Genomic DNA, 19351 nt, shown 5'->3' on the forward strand with positions numbered 1-19351 from the left:
TTAGTAATCTTTTAAGTGATCACCTATCTGCACAACCTATATGCTGACAACACAATCTCAGCCGGGGCTTTGGACTTTGAGGTGGTTTACAGATCTATGGAAACTGTTAAATACTTTACTGTCTCTTTAATGCACTATTACACAATAATTGACCCCTCACCTAAAGCTGGGTGACACGTTTTAAAAAGTACTGAAATGTGTCTCCAGTAGGATTTGGTGAGGTGCCTGAAGCTTTAAGCCATTGGCTAGTAGATTTTTATTTACATAAACACACTATCTTTTAGGGTTCTTCACGTCCTACACTTCTGCAGTATGAAGCTCACAAATTCATTTTCCCCTGTCAGCCGGACAAGCTAAAATCCCCTTTTTAACTTGGTTGTACTCTGTTTTTTTTGGCCTGTCCTGAATTGAAGCACAGTTTCTCAGAAATTGTCCCACTGATAGATATTGAAATTAGCCCTTTGTAGCTTTAATTGTGTAGATATTGCAAAAACATGCTGGACACCAACCAGAGTCCCACCCTCTGTCCTATTTATCTTCCCCTTTCTCTGCTCCGAAAGTAAAAACAGAATTGCACAATGTACTTGGATATGCTGCATGTTGCACACTGCACCATATTATATAATTCAATTTGGTTTTACAATTCAAATATCTACAGGCTTGACATATGTTACCCAGCTGTAATAAAGAGTTACACTTTCTCCTCACACTATTCTCTTGAATTTATTCTCTGGAATTTGTCAAACTACCAGACATTTTCCATGAAAAAGTGTTTGCATCCTGTCATGAGGGGATGTCATGCACTGTGACTTTTTAACTTGTGAAAAGTGTAGGCATCAGCATACAGCTGTGACTGAACTTTGTCCTCTTTTTTCAGATAGAAAAACAACAGGCAGAGTATAAAAGGGGGGAGCAGTGGGGGAAGAAACTTGTTTTGTTCAGGGAGTTGCAGAAACACAGAACTGAGCAGACAGAAGGAGGCCTTTTAACCAAAAGGTATGTGACTAAATTCATTATCTTTTATCCAGCTGCTTTCAATGTAGTGCACACAGAAAAGAAAAATCTATTTATTGATTTTCTCTTTTTGAACTACAGAATGTTACCATGTATCTAACATAGTAACATTGTGTAACATTCATAAATCTTATGGCATATAACCCGTTGGTATTTCGCAACACAGTAGTGTATTTGATCTCTTTAAAAAAGTAAATGCTTTTATAGAGTGCACAGTATATCACTCTAGATCAATTTAACCAGCCACTGAGCACTATCTACATTTGTGACTTTTGTTGCATGTAGTAACATGTTGCAGAACGTCTAAACTTGCTGTCAACGATCAAACGTCCTTCCCGATAGTCCCGTTTCTTTGTATTTACTGTGCTTATCGGTGAGCCTCAATGCATATCAAAACCGTATGAAAACAAATTTAGGAACTTCAAATAAAGCCCTCTGCTCAATCTAGTAGTTGCAAGTCCGCTCAACATTTCAGTGAAAAGAAGTAACAACTCAGGACAATTTGGAGAATGTAGCCTGTGGTTTAAAAACACATCAGAAATCTAATCTTTTGCTCCCCCCATTTTTCAACTTCTGTCTCCCACCATCACTTTCTTTTCTTCCTTTGTGCTGCGCAGTTTGAGGCAGTGAGGGGCCACCACTGGGATGTGGGCGTGCCTCAGCCTCCTCCTCACTCTCTGCCTGCTCCATGGGGGCGGAGCAGAGAGTGATGGAGGTGGGTCTCGCTGTCAACTGCCGCCAGCCTGGACTATAGGAGAGGTGGAGCCGATGACGGGCGCAATGGGTCGTGTGACCGTGGTGGCGCTTCTTCAGGCCAGTTGACTGTTCTGTCTGGTGCAGGCATCCAGGTATTTTTCTCATCATATGTTAGCCAGTGTCCTCTTGTACTGTCATTTTGTACATAAAAAACAATGAATGACTCCATTAAGTGGTAAAGAAATGATAATAGAAAACAGCTTACATTACATTTTATGATCTACATAAATAACTGTCAAGTTAGTATCAACTGCTACTTGTTATGCAACCATTATGAGAGGTTTACATGAAGCACACCCTGGTAATTTATTAAGCAAATTTTTCAGAAAAGCTTTATTAACAAGATTACTTTCTTACTTGGTAGCTTATTTTAAACCTAATGGATTCTGAACTTCCCTTCTCTGAACAGAATAGACAGCCTGCGCCACAAGCTGGAGAGTCGGGGTCTGAAGAATGTGGTTTACATGGTCGTTAACCACCAGGGGGAGCAAGCACAGCGCCTGCACGCTGTGCTGGCCCAGAGACTGTCGGGGAACATCACCTTGTACCAACAGGACAGTCAGCAGCCTGACATCTGGAAGACACTGAGCGGACAAAAAGATGACTTTCTCGTTTATGACAGGTTTGTTTATTGTAATGGATAGTTCATTCAGGCTTTATTTATTATTTACTTTACCTCACAAGGCTTTTTTATTCTTTTGCCATCAGATGTGGTCGTCTAACCCACCACATTTCTCTTCCATACTCTATCATTGGACAAGGCCATATTGAGAATGCTATCAAAGAAACCTACTGTAAACGCATCTGTGGGGACTGCATACATGAGGTATAGAACACACATAACTGCTCAAGATTACATTCAAAATCCTTAAATAAGTGCAGGATGTGAAATCTTTTCCATTCCACCTTCTGATTTTTCTAGAGTGCTGAGAGCTTAGAGGAGTGCAGAGAGACATCAGCTGCACAGCCTGGAGCAGACGGGACCACGACAGTAGAGGAAGACACTCCACATGGTCACAGTCATGATCATGGTTATGGGCATCACCATGGTCATCATCATGGCCACCATGGGGATAATAATGCTCACCCCCATGGCTTTGGACATGGCCGAGATCACAACCATGGTCATCACCATGGAAACCATGATGTTGCTGGCCATGGTCATGACCATGGACAAAGTCAGCATGCTGTTAGACACCATGAGCAAGATGATGGGCTGTCTCAAAGGCAACACCCTCTAGATTTAGGTCAGATGCAGCAAGCAGTCCACGTGCATGAGATTCCACAGCAGGCACATGCAACCCATGTTAGGCCTTGAGTATCAGAGAAGGTCAGGTGAAAGTTAAAGCACAGCTGACAGTGGACAGCAGGCTCTGAAAATGACGCCTCTCCTAAGGTCAGCTGATGCTGACACTGACGACGGCTGTTTGGGGATGAAGTCAGTGAGCAGCCAGTCGGTCTCTGACACTGTGATGAGGCGCTACCCGCCTCCTGACACTGACAGGGACTGACAGGCGATGCAGCCAATAATGTTAGGGAGACCTGACAGTGACGCTCGCCTCCTGCTGACTGACTGCAGCCTCAGCCAGCCCAGTGAGCCTGACCCCCAGGTGTTGTGAACTGACAATGAGACCAGCTGTAAGCTGACTCTGACATCAGTCTCAACAGCAGCCAGCAACTCTGGGGCCAAGTGCTCTATTTACCAACAAGTATTACCCTGGGAGAGGATGAGATCGTCCCTGACAGGACTATGGGATAGGTGAACAAGTTCAGTCAAACATCACAGTGATTAGGATAAAATAAACACATCCACTAAAGCGTGTATGTGTAATTATTACTTGAAACGTGTTGGAACTATCAACAAAATTTGATGGTGTCTTATAGAATATAGTGTATACTGTGGTTCACCTGTCTCAGCATGTCTGTCAGGGTGTGGCTCTCATCCTCTAACAGGAGTGTATGTGTTTATTATGTTCATCAACTTCCTCCTCCATTTGGCTCTCTCCATCCTTTATGAAACCAGGCACAGAAACTATGCTCTAGTGGTGTCTGTATGAAATCCGGCAGGAGAGAGGGGAGAGGGTTGTTTAGGAACATGATATTTCAAAGGTTAGTATGAAGGGATATTTGAGAAAAACTAATCTGCAAATAGGCTACAAAAACTAACAATTAAGTAAGAGTAGATACTTTTACAGTACATGAGATTCTGTGAATTGAATCAATTATTAGATAGGTTGAGCAACTATAATGACAGTAACCATGAATGTCTTCCCTTTTTTGTTCTTCATTTCAGACTTGTTTATAAAATCGAAACAACTAAAGATATCTCAGGTGTATCTTTTTCTTCTTTCAATTTGCACATTTTAAATGTTGAGTATTTGGCATTCCTGGTTTGGATTTACCAGATTTTCTATAAAGGCTACTAATTGCACACATTTTCATAAGGCTTCTTTAGAAAATAAATATACATAGCTTAATTGTTAAGGAAAAATTGGAGGGGAAACGAGAGTAAAGCTACAAATGACTGGTTGAATACACTCTGTATTTAATGATGGTTTGTGTGGAAAGATTGCAGTCACCCTGAAAACCTGATGCCTGCACAGAGAACTGTATTGTGTTATATTTGTCCAACACGGAAAAGTGAGAGTTGAATAAAGATGATTGAGTTACACTTTTTAGTCTATGTGTGTTCCTCCCAAAGGTAAAACATAAAAGAGGTGTGTATTTAGACATATTTCCTGTAGAAGAAGGATTGTGTCTAAAAGATCTTTTTAACATGTTCTATTTTAGGTAAAGGGTGCAATGAAACTGCTTTGACCATATTTATCAGTAGATGGTGATAAAGGTCTAAACAACAAACCGCCTCCACCACACTCAGCAGCTATCTGATGAGTGTACTGATGGGGCTTCTCCTCTTCACTGACCACATTGTTTGACAACTCCAGTCAAATAAGCTGAAAACCAAGTGCCTCTTCACTTTTTCAGTATAATTAATAACTTTAGCATTTTTAATGATCATGCATACTTGTTGTCCTCTGTCACCCATATACAAACACTTCCATATTCAAATCCAGTAGTTTAAACTATCCTGATTTTACATGGACATGAGGATTTCCCTCCCAAAAATGAAGGGAGCCAACGGCATGCAAATAAATAAACAGTTTTAATAAGCAAAAATAACAGCTACTAAATTACATTTAAAATACAAACATGGCTTTGAATCAGTAGCTAAGAGAAACACTTGATAAGCCAATTTCTCCGGTGGAATGTTGTGATTCCTGCATGCACGTTATACTGTAGGTCTCATGTTCAGTACCAGCTTGAAATATTTGCAGGAGTATTCTGGATGATGAAAATAAAGAAATGCTTTGACTTAACCTCAGATAAAACTTAGATGCTGTACATGCCCAGCCCCAGCCACACAACAGTTAAGTTAACAGCAGCTCTCGACAATTGTGTGTTTTCCTTAAGCCTGAGCATCCACGTGTTAGACACTGCCTTTAATTTAATCAGCACATTAAAGACGTTGTTTTTAACATGTAGCTAAAACTCTATATTTTCATTAATTCACACTTTTGTGTAGTTTAGAATTTATTATTTGACTTTATTTTAAGGCCTGCCACATGCTAGTACTTAAGAGTTAGAGTTTAAAGCTAGAACAATTAACCACATTATGTCATTTTTGTTGACACTGACTCCTGACCCACATCAGATTAGACTTTACTGCTTCTAGTGACATACAAAATCCTAACTTCCTAAATGGAACTGCTCCTTCATTACTGTCTAAATGTTACACTGTATCTCAGATTTCAAAGCTCCTATCTGACCCCAAAGTCAGTTGGCTGCAGGGCCTTTTTCTGCTGTGGCCCCCTCCTCTGATACAGCCTCCCTGATCACAACAGTCTGACTCTGCCTTAAAATTCAAAACTAAAACTCATCTATCTGCCTTAGCTTTCAGTTAGTGGCCTACTCTTTATTTTAGGGCTTGTACTTGTTATCAGTCTCAATTGCATTCTCAGGTAATCATAATGCACACTCCAGGTAACTGGGACTGTACATAGTAAACAGCTTGTTCCACTGTCTCTCTCACAGAGTTTATGTTGTCCTTGTTTCTCTGTCCTCTGAGTATTTGTTCATTTCTCCTTTATGCAAATGTTGCTTCTGTGGGTTTTTCTTCCGGTGTGTTCGTCATTATTAAAGATCTTCATAGTGGAGAAGATTCCATATTCTTTATAGTCTATTATCTATAGAATTGTCATTCTGTCCATAATGTGAATCTAGTCTGTTGCTCTGTTCTATAGACATCTATTGCGTGTTTTTTCCACTTTCACCATTAGTGGTTTTGGGCTATATAAATTAAATTTCCTTTCATTCATTTGATTTGATAGAATGACCTATAGGGGCACACAGCACGAATATATATACCATCAACAAAAGGAGTATCTTAAGGTTATTTTTTCTATTTTAACACTCACATTATGACTTTAATGTATTCTTCATCATAATGTAAAATTGTCTGAAAGTCTCACAGAGTAGCACCTTCTGCTCAGTGTAATGTATCTGAATTGCCTGTCGGACTGTGTGTATGAAAAGGTCAACAAGCAACCGGAGGTAATAAATGAGGGTGAGGCAGACTGCTTGTGTGGGCGTAATTGGGCTGAAGATCCAATACAGGGGAACAGTGACTTATGGGTAATTACCTGCAATGTCCTGAGACGAAGAGCTGTGAGTGGCTGTCTCTCTGATTCAATCAGGCTCACACAGAGCAGCGCAGTACACAGCCTCTGTCTTAATTGTCCGATATGCTTTCCCCCCGATGCACAGCTGTTTCCTCTCCACTTACTCCAGCAGCAAGAGAGATGGAGTGAGAAAAAGAGAGAGAGAGAGAGAGAGAGAGAGAGAGAGAGAGAGCGAGAGAGAGCGGCACGCACTTGTGAACTCATTCACACACAAAAAGTGGCTGTGTTGCTCACAAACAAGTAAACATTCTCCACCCTATACAACAGCTATAAATGCGTTCACACAATTCCTGTCTTCCACTTACAGAAATCCATTTGCATTCAAAATCTCAGACCACCGCAGGCTGTGCATTTCTTCATTTACATCCTTTTTGCTAACATTTTCAATGTGCAGTGTGTTACTTGTGAAACATTCTGCCGTAAATTGAGGACATTTGGAACGTTTTGTGAGTTACATTTAAACTTTTAAATTTAAGTTACTGGCCGCAATGTAATCTCAATTACTCAGCAAAATCTAATTTCTTTAATTTGCTGTTGCTTTTCCAACACAAACATTGGATTATTATCTTAAAATAATAGGTTCAGTTTATGATGTACTAATTGAATTGAATGTGGAGCTTTGTTAAAGTCTATGAACATGCTTTGGCGATTAACAATTTGCTTTTTGTTTCTTCAAAACACTGTATGACGAAAAATAACACACCAGATGATTAAGATGCTGAATATACTTCATTTATTGTGTAACTTGATGAGAGCTTATTGATGACACAACACCAGAAAGGCTCAACTCATAAGAGAACAATATCAAATTATTAAACATGAACACAGTTATTGTCCTCGAGTAAAATAGCATCCAGCAGTCCAGTCCAATGTCTCCAAGTACAGACAGGGGGTTTTCAAAATAAAGACATGATAATCTAGGCCAAAGTCATACCAAATAATGAAGCCAATGCAAAGTAATAAATTACACTGTTTTTCACATTTGAGACTGCAGTGCAGCTGTTTCCAATTCTGACATGTAGAATATTTCCAGTTTTATGAGCCTGGAAGACACGTCAGGGAGTAACGGTGAACACATTAGTCAAGATGCCCCATCCACTGTGGTCGGATTAGGTGGTGAGGGGATGTGAGGGCTCAGAGAAGACAAACAAATAACACATGGAACATAGAACACTGAACTTGATACTGCAATACTCAAGTCAAGAATTAAACGATTTACCAGACAAGCTGAAAAATGAATGCTCTTTGTTTGATAAAGAGTAACAAGCAGCACTAATTCCACCACTCAACATTACTTCTAGGCTTCAGAAAGCAACAAAAGGCCACCTTGAACCGACACAAAACCAAGAAGCGGAAGGCCAAAACACATTATAATAAAACACTTTAGCTCCATCATAATCCACCTTTTTAATACTGAAATGCTGTAATCACATAAAGGGAGAAAGTTAAGAGTGTAGAGTTACAGTAGAACTATTTATCTGTCTATATATTTTGAGATGAATTCATAAAAAACTATCTATCTGCTGATCTAGTCATAAATCTTATAGCAAATACCTGTATTAAATACTCCATTACAGTACATCATCCTATCAATCTGGTAGTGTAAAGTATGTGATATAAACATAAACTCTATAGAAAAAAACTGAAGCTTATTGATATTTAAAATTCCTCGGTGTCTGAATATTGTGCTGAATAAAAAGAATGCTGTTTGACTTTGCCGAAGATACAAAATCTGAGTACTTTTTTAAACATCAGATATATATGTGTACAAATTGCTTGCTCTAAAATGTCTGTAACATTTATAAGTTTGAAAAAAAAAAAGCTGTTACACTACATTAAGATTGAGCTCATTGTGACCTGGTAAAGTCCTCTACAAATAAAAACTATCCCGATTTCTTTTTCCTTTCCTCAACAAACACTAACAAACTTTTTCTCAATATCATAATTGGATTGCATTTTCCAGTTTGCACACATTCACAATCACCACAGTACATCTGAAACAGAACCTCAACTGTGTTCTTTTTCCCATTCAAACACAGAGGCCCTTTGGGGATCTCTGGCTAGATGTGAACACTGTGAAAATTAGATGAGCAGCATTAAGTGACAGTATTGCAACTTGACTTCGGGGCAAAACTATCCTATTGTTGTTGTTGATAACTGAACAAACCTTCCCATTTATCTCAGGTCAGAGACCATTTTCAGATATCAGTTAACATTCAGTTTGCAGGCTTTATCACTAAGATTGCCGCATTTACAATAATGTTATGAATGACCCCCTATCATAAAAGCAATGTTGAATTAAGGTAAAACACATGTACCGAGCAGCATAATACTATGATTAGTAATACTTATGTGTGTTTATATATATATATATATATATATATATATATATATATATATACACACACACACACACACACACACACACACACACACACACACAAACATTTTACAGCACTAGTAAATATATTAAGACATTTATGCAATAGCATCAACTTGCTGGTATCATCAGCCTTATGCAGATACAACAAAACACTTTTCAAAAAAGGGATAGGCAGACAAAGAGAAAAATGGCATGTATTTATCATATTCACATTTTTTCAAAATGTCATTTTTTGGCTCTTGCTTTGTCTCTCTCCACTGTGGGATTGTGTCTAGATTGCTCCATGTCATGGGTGAGTCCACAACAACATAATTCAAAGGCAGGATGTGTTTCCCTGTTTTTGGGGAGATGTTCTCATTTGGAGGCTTCCTAGATGTTAAAATAACAATGCCTCTGACTCACACAGTTGAAATGAAAATTCATTGTATTGTATCACAAAACCATCATTTCACACAATCTTTGCTAGCCTAAGCCTAGGTAGCTTATTGTAAACAGTATGCCATGCTGCCGTGCTTGTCAGAGGCATAATGTCAAAGTCTTTATGACAAACGTCATAGGATGAACAGATATGAGGAGAGTAAATATTTGAATTAATGTCTGCTTTGTTATCCTCAACCGCACATGTCAAAAAATGTACATATTGTACATAGTCAGTGAACCCGGGGCAAGTTTACATTATCAGCTAATGTGACCAAATTATTGAATAAGCAACAGATTCTACATAAATGATTTGGTTATTCTACATCTAGCTCTATGGATCCAAGGATCTGGGACTAATTACACACTGACTGTCACTGACCGAGGAGAATGCTCCATTTATGTATTTGTTGCTCTGTCAGACCAAAACTTGGAACTCAAGGGCTTTCAGCACTGATCAACATTTCTGGGTTGGAAAATGCGGTCACTTTTATGACCGTGATCGGAAACTTGCAGATTAACATTTTGTGGCCTCTTTTTACCCTTGCAAATACTTTTAGACAATTTTCAGCTCATAGTTGTTTATGGCTACGTCAAGAGGGTAGAGTTAAATATCCATTAAGGTGAGCGATTTTGAAGTAGTGTGGATGCATGTATGCGCATCACCTTTTTATTGTATGTGCAGGGCTTTAGTAGTAAATCTGTGCACAGATAACCTTTGCACTATTTTCAACAACACATAGCAGTACTTGCCTGTATGCTAGATACATAAATGCACAAATTCTAATTTTGTAGCATATAGTAGCATATAAATGGCAAGCCAATAACAATATCATAGGCACAGCTCATTAACATGGTACTTGGCAGATAATCAGTATAAAATGTTAGCTAATTACAGCTATTACATATTTTCACAGTCTTTAAACTTGCTCCAGTTGCTGTCCCTCCAATAGCAAGATAATAACAAGTAGTTAATTAAAGTTTCAGTTTAAGTGATACATTATGAATCAGTGCTGGTTGTAGAGGTACAACTTGGCTTATTTTACAAGACGCAGTCAAATGCAACACCTGGTTTCTCTAAACTGCCCTACGTGTTTCAGATTCCCTCCACTTACTATAAATAACTATATGTATGAGCTCTTGAGCAAGGCACTTGGTGGTGCTTCGTGATCTCGGCACAGTTTGTACGGAGTGGCTCCTAGCTGTCAGTGAGTATGAATAAATCCTTTCCCTAACTAGACATACTGCTGATCAGTAAGTAATATACACTCAGCAACATTAAGCTGAATCGAATGCAACAGCTTCTGCCAAAAGTGTTACTGTTCGGTTTTTATTCTAATTATTTTAGAGATGTTGATTCAACTGTATGAAAGTAGTTGAAATAGTTTAGAAATAGTAAAATTAAAAAAAAAAAAAATAGTGAAATAGTTTGGAAAATGTAAACTGCAGTGAATTGGATCACATTATATTGAGGGTTCTATTATTTTGTCCACTTTTTTATTTGAATGAAGTTTTGCTAATAATGGAAAGCCTCAAAAATGACCATACAGTTCAATGTAAAGTTCTTTAAAATATTATAATAAAATAAAAATATAAAAGTAGATAATAAACTAATGATAAGATTAAAGAGCATTCTACATTGTTGTATAGGCATAAATTTGTTTATGATAAAATACTTTATCACAATTTTGTCTACTTCATTTAGCGATTTCCTTCATTTCCCCAGAATACTCTATAAAAACTTCCAAAAAGGCAAGCGATGCAAAAGTAATACAAAGTAGTATATGTAGATTGTTGATGATTTGACGTCCCAATTTGTCATGTTTGTTGACAAAACCATTTAAACTCTACTTTGGATGTACAGGGAAATATCTTGACATCCTACTAGTTTGGCCACTACTTTACAGCATACTATTAAACAATATTAATCCAGGAATGCAAGGTAAAACTGCATAGTTGTGTTTTAGGGCAGGGTCTTTTTTAAATTAATACTATTTTGTATAAAAATATATCTTTAGGGAAAGACTAATATAATGGCATGCTGAAATGGCATGATGAAATCTAAAATTTAAGAGTATAAAATAATCCAGAGTTGAGAAGCAAAATGTATTGAGAGCAATTTGTCTCTGTGTCCTGTTGAGAACATGACTACAATGTGCTTGTTTTCTGCCACTGAATCAAAAAGTAACATTTCTCTGAAAGATTAAGACTTCAACAGTGTCATTGCCTGAAACACAATTAGCCAGAGATGTAATGCGATCCAAGGCAGTGTAGCAGTGAACTAATGCTCTTTGACTCACAATCATCACAGTCTCAGGCTATTGTCTTTTTGCATTTTGAATGTTTGTCAAAAAAGGGAGTAAAGCGTGCATTTGGTTTGTGTGTACTTTTGGTTGCCTTTACATCGGATTAACTGGTGTAGCAGATGTAAAAGAGTCAAGAATAAAGCTTGTTGTTTTTCACATCTCTCAGCATCCTCTAAAACCAAAGACCTGTACACTCGCCCAAACTGTCTGTTGCCACTTATTTGGTTTGCAGCAGGAGTCACAAACAGGCGTTTCATGACTGTAGGGGACTTCCCGATTAATCAACCTTACACCTTAAGGTCTTCTGGTATTCATTTCATGGTGAGAGGTTCCCCAGCAGGTCTGGGGTTATGTATCCTACAGGCATAGCAGGCAGGGTCTTGAGAGGGTGCTGTGGCAGGCAAGGAGAAGTAGACTGGTGGGGAGGGGGGTTAACGAGCAGACTATGCTTACTGTCCACCTCCTGTACCACCGTGTAGTCTGCAACAGGAGCAATGAACTGGGACTGGGGAGAGTCAGGAACAATACAAGAAGATTGATTACTTTCCCCTGTAGCTGTAGGATTTGTCTGCGACTGGGGGAGTATGGTTTGGTATCCCCCACCAGGAGGAGTGCTGATCTTGAGGGCATTGCTCTCGGTGGTGTAGCCACTTCCTTCAGGATCCACTACCAGCAGCTGAAACTGTAGCTCTTTCTGCTTCTTTTCTTCTGTGTCCTCACCGTCTTCCCTCTCTTTCCCTTTCTTCCGTGTTTCCTCCTCTTTGGCTAAAGTGTTCTCCTGGATTCTTAGTTGCTGGCCAGGTGACAGCACAACCCCTCCAGAGGGCATAACATTGCTAACCTGGGCATAAAAGTCGGTGTTGACCCAAGTTTGGGTCCCTGCTATTTGGATCTGGCCTCTCTCTGGAGTTGGGGCTCTTTCTGGAACAATAAAGGAGCTTTCTCCGTCCTGAGGTTGGCCTGGCAGCAATGTGGCCATCAGCATTAAGGTTTCTTGGTCAGACAGATCTGAGTCGTAACAGCTTGCTCTGCCAAAGTCTTCGTCAGGGAAGCTAGTGGTGAAGTGAACAGATGGAAGCAGAGGAAAAGGAAGAAGATTGAATATATATTTTCAGATCCATCTGGTAGCTTAAAAACAATTTGTTCACATCAGAATCTCTGTACTACCTGATCGTGTTGGTATACCTCATGTCATGACTGACAGGCTGGGGCAGACCGAGGAGCCTCTGGGTGTCTGAACCCTGGTTGTCCTCCTTCTCCCCAGCATCTGTATCCTCAGGATACACCTCAATAAACTCCACCCATGGCTCATCTCTGTAGAAATTTGATGTGTAGGTGGGCAGGCCTCCCATACCTTCTCCACTCAGGATAAAGTTTAGATCGTCGAGCTTCCCCTTCTGAAACAAATGTAAGTACGTATGTGAAGCAATTAGGTGGAATGAAGTTTTCAATGTTTTGGAAACAGTTTCCAGGTCTTTAATACTCAGCATCACAGCATCGTGATTCATGTATCAGTGTGTGCATTTTTAAGATTAACAGACGTAAGCGCACACACTTTGTGTTTCACCACTGCCTGCATTATTTTTTATTTATTCACAACAGGACTATTTCTGAGGTCCAGATGTCAGGTTGTTGTGTAAAGAGAACACTATGATGTTATGTTAAATGCATCTTACATCATCTGGCAACGATACTCCTACAACACAATGCTGAACCACAACCCTCTTCACAGGCTATTGTGCCCAGGTTGTGCTCATGTCCATGTTTACTTCAAAAAGCTAAAGTGTCTATTTGATTTGAAATTATTTATGGGTATTTTTGCTTTTATTTCACAGCAGACACATAACAAACAGACAGTGACTGGGAGAGGAACAGTGGGTGGTGTGATGATTACACAGCCTAATGCCTAAGCCAGAAGGATGCCTTTGCAGTGTCTGTTTTTAATCAAAAATACAATGGAAATGTAATTAGTAAAACGGTGTTACACAACAAATAATACAATCATTTTGTCAAATAAACATTGCATAATCGCATATGTTGGCTGATGGGATTTACTGACATTAATAATTTCTTCTTTGTGTATACGCAGTCCAGAAGAATAAACTTTATACACCTAAGCCGAACTGATATTCCAGTTAAAGGACACCTTCACTGATACTGAACTTGCTTCTTTTGGTTCTAGTTTGGGTAGTACATGTAAACGAAAGACAGTAAACGTCCCTCTGACTTGCCTGCAATAAATATTTCTCCACTTCTGTCTGAAAAAAGCATCCAGATGACATGCCTTGGAGGAACCTTCAGAACAGATTATGTCATCTTGTTGCTCATACTATGGAGTTTGTAATCATGGTCAACCTGCTTTTTCAGAGCTCCCCCAGATGACATAATCTGGAGAAGTTTTTTAGCTAGAAGCAGAGAAATTATTTATTATAAGGTAGTCAGAAGCGATTTTAACTGTTAAATTTGCATTCCTCTACATGCAGTTTCAGTGTCAGGGGTCATGCAAGCTGAGCACTAAACCTAGCATAATAATGTTGTGGAACTGTGCATCAAATACTTTATGTATGAGAAGAAATTCTTAGTTTAACTCTTATTGCCATTTCAAAATAAGAGCGTACTAATGTTTGCACTGTAACTTGATACTTGTTTGCTAACAAAATATATATATATAATTCCATTAATAGTGATCATTAAATAATATTGACTGACAATTAGATTAAGTAGGACATTTTAGAATTGAGACCAGAGACCTGACGTAAAAGAACTGCATAATGTAGTTTAAGAACTGCCTCAAAAACACAGGATCTTTGTCATCTTTAGTACTGCAACTTACATATTAGGCATCATATGCCAGTAACAATTGTTCTGTGACAATCAATTAGCTAATACTGGGAGAGCCTGGCCAATATTTTTATGCCGTTGAGCATGGATGTTCACATGAGAAAAAAAACGACAGACAAGGCAGAATTACAACACAGAGATAAATGTACCTTTAAGAGCTCTGAATCAATGCCTTTAATTTTGGGTGCAGGAATGGGTGGCAGCAGAATCGTCATTAATCTGTAGTGGCAGAAAGAAAAGGAGGACACAGTGAAGCAGGATAAAGATAATCTGTTCTCTGTATTTGTGTGCGCATTTGTCTTCGTGGCATGGCAGATTAGGGCCCGATGAGAACTGAAGTGCACATTCTGCTGCTGATTTATCAAACGTCTTCCTTGTAGCCCTTCCATAGATTTTGCAGCAGAGGTTGAATATGCAAATAGGGACACTAGTGGTGTGCATGTTTTAAAAAAGAAAAGCTGTTCCTACCTGTGCTGCTGAAAGGCAATAATCAGCATGATGAATATGAAGATGCCCACAATCCCGAAAACAAGACTGAGCGTGAGTGGGAAAGCAGTGTCTAAAAAAAGACATAAAACACAATCATCAGTATCAGAAATAAAATGTTACAACTTCACCAAATGATGAACCCTGTCTGTCTGAAGTGCACAAATAAGTGGGTCAGGATTTGTTTTAATAATTACATTTGACCGAATTTTACTGTTTCACCCTTGACCCACCATGATTTTACCTCTATTGGGCATCTCAGTCACTTGAACAAAGATGGATTCACTGAAATCTCCAAACTTAGTAAAGGCCTTCATCCTGCAGCGGATGTGAACCTCATACTCTCGTCCTATGTGCAGACCATAGATTGTCTGCTGGGTTTGTGGCTGAACTTTCAACTGAAATACAGAGACACAGAGAAGTAAAGAAAAAGAACCAAGACATGGAGGCACTTTCCGTCTACACTACGTAACAGCTACAACAAGGCAATTTAAGCTAAACAGGGTGTCGAAAGGTCTATATTTATTTTTGTAGTCATGATCTATTCAAAGATGCAATTGTTGAGGCATTTAGGATACATCAGATAGAGGACATACTGTTACAATGAAAGCCACTAAAACAGTTTCCAAGACTGCATTTGACAGTGTGCCGTGCCAGGCTGTAATGAATATGAGGTATGTACAAGGTCTCATGGCCTCTGACCTACAGATCCCTCCCTTTACTTCCTTCAAAGAGGCTATGTTTTCCCAGAGGGCCTTGCTCTGGCTTCCACTGCCTTGCCAACAAAGCCACACAGCATTTTAGCTCCAAGACCTCAGCAGGAGGAGGGGAAAGGAAACCCAACACCGTGCCATTATGGCCTATCTACAGTTTACTTTTAAAAAGGTGCATGAGTGTTTGCATTTGTGTGAACATTCTTATGTATGAAAAGGAACTTTGTAAAGTTTTAGGATGAGTATATACGCGTGACTTGTGTATGTGCATAAAAACAAAGGAGAGGGAATTTAAAAGCAAGTAAAAGAGAAAACACTCACTGCTTCCCAGTTTGTGGCATTTCTCTCCTTGTACTGGAACTCATACTCAATGCGCATCCAACCCATTTCAACGTCTGCAGAGGGGGGTGGCTCCCAGTTGACCATGACATCATAACTCAGCCCAGAGGGACTTACTTTCAGTAGGGTCCAGTTTAGAGACACGGGTGGGTCAGGACGTACTGCCAGGAAAAATAAAAGTAAAACCTATTATTGTGCTATTATTGTGATTGGAATTGAAGGTGTTTTTAGAGGTGATGATGAGTTACATTACAACATACTGACAAGTTTTCCTTTCATTTATCTATATCTTTATAAACTCCACATTGATAATCAATTTGCACACACAAGCAGAGCTAAGAAACAAACACCTCGACAGAACAGACAAACTGTATCACCAATCATATGATATTGCCATATGATAACACAGTACTTTCAGCATTTTCCATAGTTCCGGTTAGATACACTGTAAACAATTTCTGACACTTGCTGTTGTATTGACAAGCATGTGGCATTTGATGGTTTAGCTGATACACAACACCAAATACCATTTCCTAAAAACCTTTTGTGCAAGCTAGCAAAATGTCGTGTGTCCTACGTTATGATTCTCACTGTCTGATAGATTTTACTTGGCAACCTGTTAGGATCCTCTTTTATCAATCATCAAACTTCTCATTTTTTGCTACAACACGTGTCACACATGTTAAAACTCACTGGTAATGCATGAAGAATTAATTCATCTTATTGTACATACTGTAAAGTTCAGGGTGGATGCACACGTTTGTTACTAACCAATATTCTCCACACTGAAACAGTCATCCTCATTGTAATAGGTGATGTTGTTTTGGCTGCGCAGCTGCATGCAGTAGGTTACCCAAATGGCTGTGTGGTTCCTGTCGAAGAAGCACTCCCTATTTGCATGTATATACTCTGGACACTCTTTCCATTCACTGGTTGGAGATCTGAAGGAGTGAACCAGTGTCACGAGAGGAAGAAATGTTAAAGAATTATAACATGAGTCACATATGTGCACAGAAATCCATGCTAAGCTCTCCACATGTCACACTACTTGAACTTGAAGGTAAGGCAGGTATAGGGGCAAAAACACTCACTCTTTCTTAAGGTAGAAGACTCTGAGTGCTCCAGGGGCAGAAAGGTTGTGGAAGGTTCCTGGACTCCACCAACAACGGAATGTCTCTTGGTCCCTTGATATGCACTCGGTAAAATGAGGCCCAAGGAGAGCTGAAAGACAGTTGAAAGAGACAAAAGTCAGAAAAAAAGGCAGAATAACCAAAAGAACTCAGACGGCATTAGGGTGATAAATCACCCGTTTAAATAAATTAACTCTGTGGAACTTTTGATTTATCCATGCCACAGTACATCCTACCTTCTTGACCCTCACCCTTAAACTATTTCCACAGATAATCAACACAAACAGTCACAATTTCACAATAGATGGGTAAGCTAGCTGCAGTAACATCTAAACTTCAAGGTGAAAGTAATGGAACATGCCACAGTCCAAAATAATAACAAGACAATATAATAAAACCACATTTTTGGCATCCATCTTTGAAGCACTAAAAGATTTTCATTAGAATGTTCTGGTTGTGAGATTTGTACATTAAATACTTTTAATACCTCTTCCTTTTTATGCACAGATTCAGATTGCTTCTTTAGTTTCTGACAACACGGTGTTTCATGTATTTTACAAACACAAGCTGACAAATACCCAAGCAATTGTTCCTCCATTGCATGTGTTGGCACCAACACATTGCAGTATTATCGCATACTTTCTGTGGTTAAGGTTGTGAACTATGTTTAGTTGTCAGGTGCTTTAAGAAAAGCAAAGGAAAACCCAGATGAAAGAAATGTAATGAACAGTGTGAGTAACACTTTCTGGAGGCAGAAGATAAGACTATCTTGCAGCCTGCAGCTTATGCAAATCTGAAATTGACTTTTGCTACCTGTTAACCTATGTGTGCAGACACATCTGAAAAGGGAAGCAACTGTTCAAAGATGTAATTATACTGCATGAAATTTCAGTTGCTTTTATAACTTTTAGATCTATCTGCGCACATTTATTACCATTTTCTTTCTGCCCCACCCTGAGGCCGTGACTCACTCCTTTCCCATCTCTCCCTTGGCACCATGTTCCTTCTCATCACCAATCCTCCCTCTCCTGTAGGAGGCCAGTTTCTCTTCCAGCTGAGTGTTCCAGGGTTTGGTGCAACCATAAATAAGCAGCTGGAGGTACCATTGATTATTGCCCTACCCACTCTCCCCAAGCGCTCTCGTTTCACTGGCCGCAGCATAAATCACACACAGAGCCAGAACATAAACACACTTCACAACACAAGGCAAGAAATTACTGCGAAGATGGACTGGAACAGAACATTCTTATTGGTTGGTCCTGAGTTTCTAAACATTAAACTAAAATTATGTCCACATAGATTGGCTGAAAGCTGCTAAATCTCAGTCTCACACACAGGCACATTAAACCCACATCTACCTAGTATTGGTTGCTAGTTAACATAAACACACTTTTAACCTCAGGAATCACAACACTTTAAATGATGAGTGACCATTTATTCGAACAGAATATATGCGATTACTTTGACAACCCCGCTCGCTGTCTCTTTGCTGCCAGTGTAAGCTCATAATTCACTGCTTTCCTACGTCATCAAGCCTCTAGGTCTCTCACTTTCCCACTTTCCCACCTCCTCTCCCTTCATTTTCTGCACACTGCCATGGTTCCCAGACCTTTGCTATTTCAACTCACCCTCCCTCTCACAATCAAGACATTCCAGCTGCCACCATCAAAGAGCTTTCTGCAGACACTGGATGCAAATGAGAGCTTAGAAATACCACTGCACAGGTTACATAACACCTTGGCATGTATTGGGTTACAGTATATGACTTAGTGCCGGACAATATTGTGGTTAGGAAAAAAACTCAGGCAACTCAATCAGCCTTTCTTCCATATAATTTGGTTCCTCATGCATAACTCATTTTTATACTTTCATCATTTGCTACTTTGAATGATTCACTACCTTAAATTGTTGCTCACGTGCAATTAATTTGACAGACACATGAGCGTTTTGAATGAATGTCATCTTACAGCTATTGTTGGAGTTGAGATAGAAAAGCATGCAGACAAAAATAATTGGATTTCGCTATTAAATGCCAGAGGGTAAATCCATTTATTGGAGGGAGGTTGTTTACATTTTTGACACTATTTTTGAATAGGAAAATCTTCCTTATATACAGTAGAGACACATATTTCACAAAAGAGACTCAGAGCTGCACCTTAGTCTCTTTCACAATCATTTGCTTTCTGCCTTTTATTCTATCGCTCTTCTTCTTCTTCTTTTACCACAC

General features: G+C 39.2%; 2 protein-coding genes across 7 annotated transcripts in view; one reads left to right on the forward strand and one right to left on the reverse strand.

The window, feature by feature from the left end:
• Positions 1-858: 858 nt before the first annotated feature.
• selenop (selenoprotein P) lies at positions 859-4441 on the forward strand. Of its 3 annotated transcripts, none has more exons than XM_067519735.1 (5): positions 859-996; positions 1632-1862; positions 2180-2392; positions 2479-2596; positions 2693-4441. In XM_067519735.1, the coding sequence occupies exons 2-5, from the start codon at positions 1660-1662 to the stop codon at positions 3392-3394; spliced, it is 1236 nt and encodes a 411-aa protein (XP_067375836.1). In that variant the 5' UTR covers positions 859-996; positions 1632-1659; the 3' UTR covers positions 3395-4441. The 3 variants fall into 3 exon arrangements, with proteins under 3 accessions (XP_067375836.1, XP_067375837.1, XP_067375838.1); XM_067519736.1 differs by having other exon boundaries at positions 2693-3460; XM_067519737.1 differs by having other exon boundaries at positions 2693-3316.
• The window catches only part of ghra (growth hormone receptor a), a 36875-nt gene continuing 21741 nt past the window's right edge, over positions 4218-19351 (reverse strand). For 3 of the 4 annotated variants that reach the window (XM_067519729.1, XM_067519727.1, XM_067519728.1), the window contains exons 3-10: positions 17086-17215; positions 16766-16935; positions 15977-16155; positions 15187-15340; positions 14925-15015; positions 14606-14675; positions 12783-13012; positions 4218-12667 (exon numbers count right to left, since the gene is read on the reverse strand). In XM_067519729.1, the coding sequence (XP_067375830.1) occupies positions 11932-12667; positions 12783-13012; positions 14606-14675; positions 14925-15015; positions 15187-15340; positions 15977-16155; positions 16766-16935; positions 17086-17215 (1760 nt within the window). In that variant the 3' untranslated portion in view covers positions 4218-11931. The remainder of the gene's footprint in view (positions 12668-12782; positions 13013-14605; positions 14676-14924; positions 15016-15186; positions 15341-15976; positions 16156-16765; positions 16936-17085; positions 17216-19351) is intronic. The other variant, XM_067519730.1, reaches the window with a different exon arrangement.

The sequence above is a fragment of the Channa argus genome, chromosome 11 (assembly GCF_033026475.1).
Source record: "Channa argus isolate prfri chromosome 11, Channa argus male v1.0, whole genome shotgun sequence".
NCBI classification, from domain to species: Eukaryota; Metazoa; Chordata; class Actinopteri; order Anabantiformes; family Channidae; genus Channa; species Channa argus.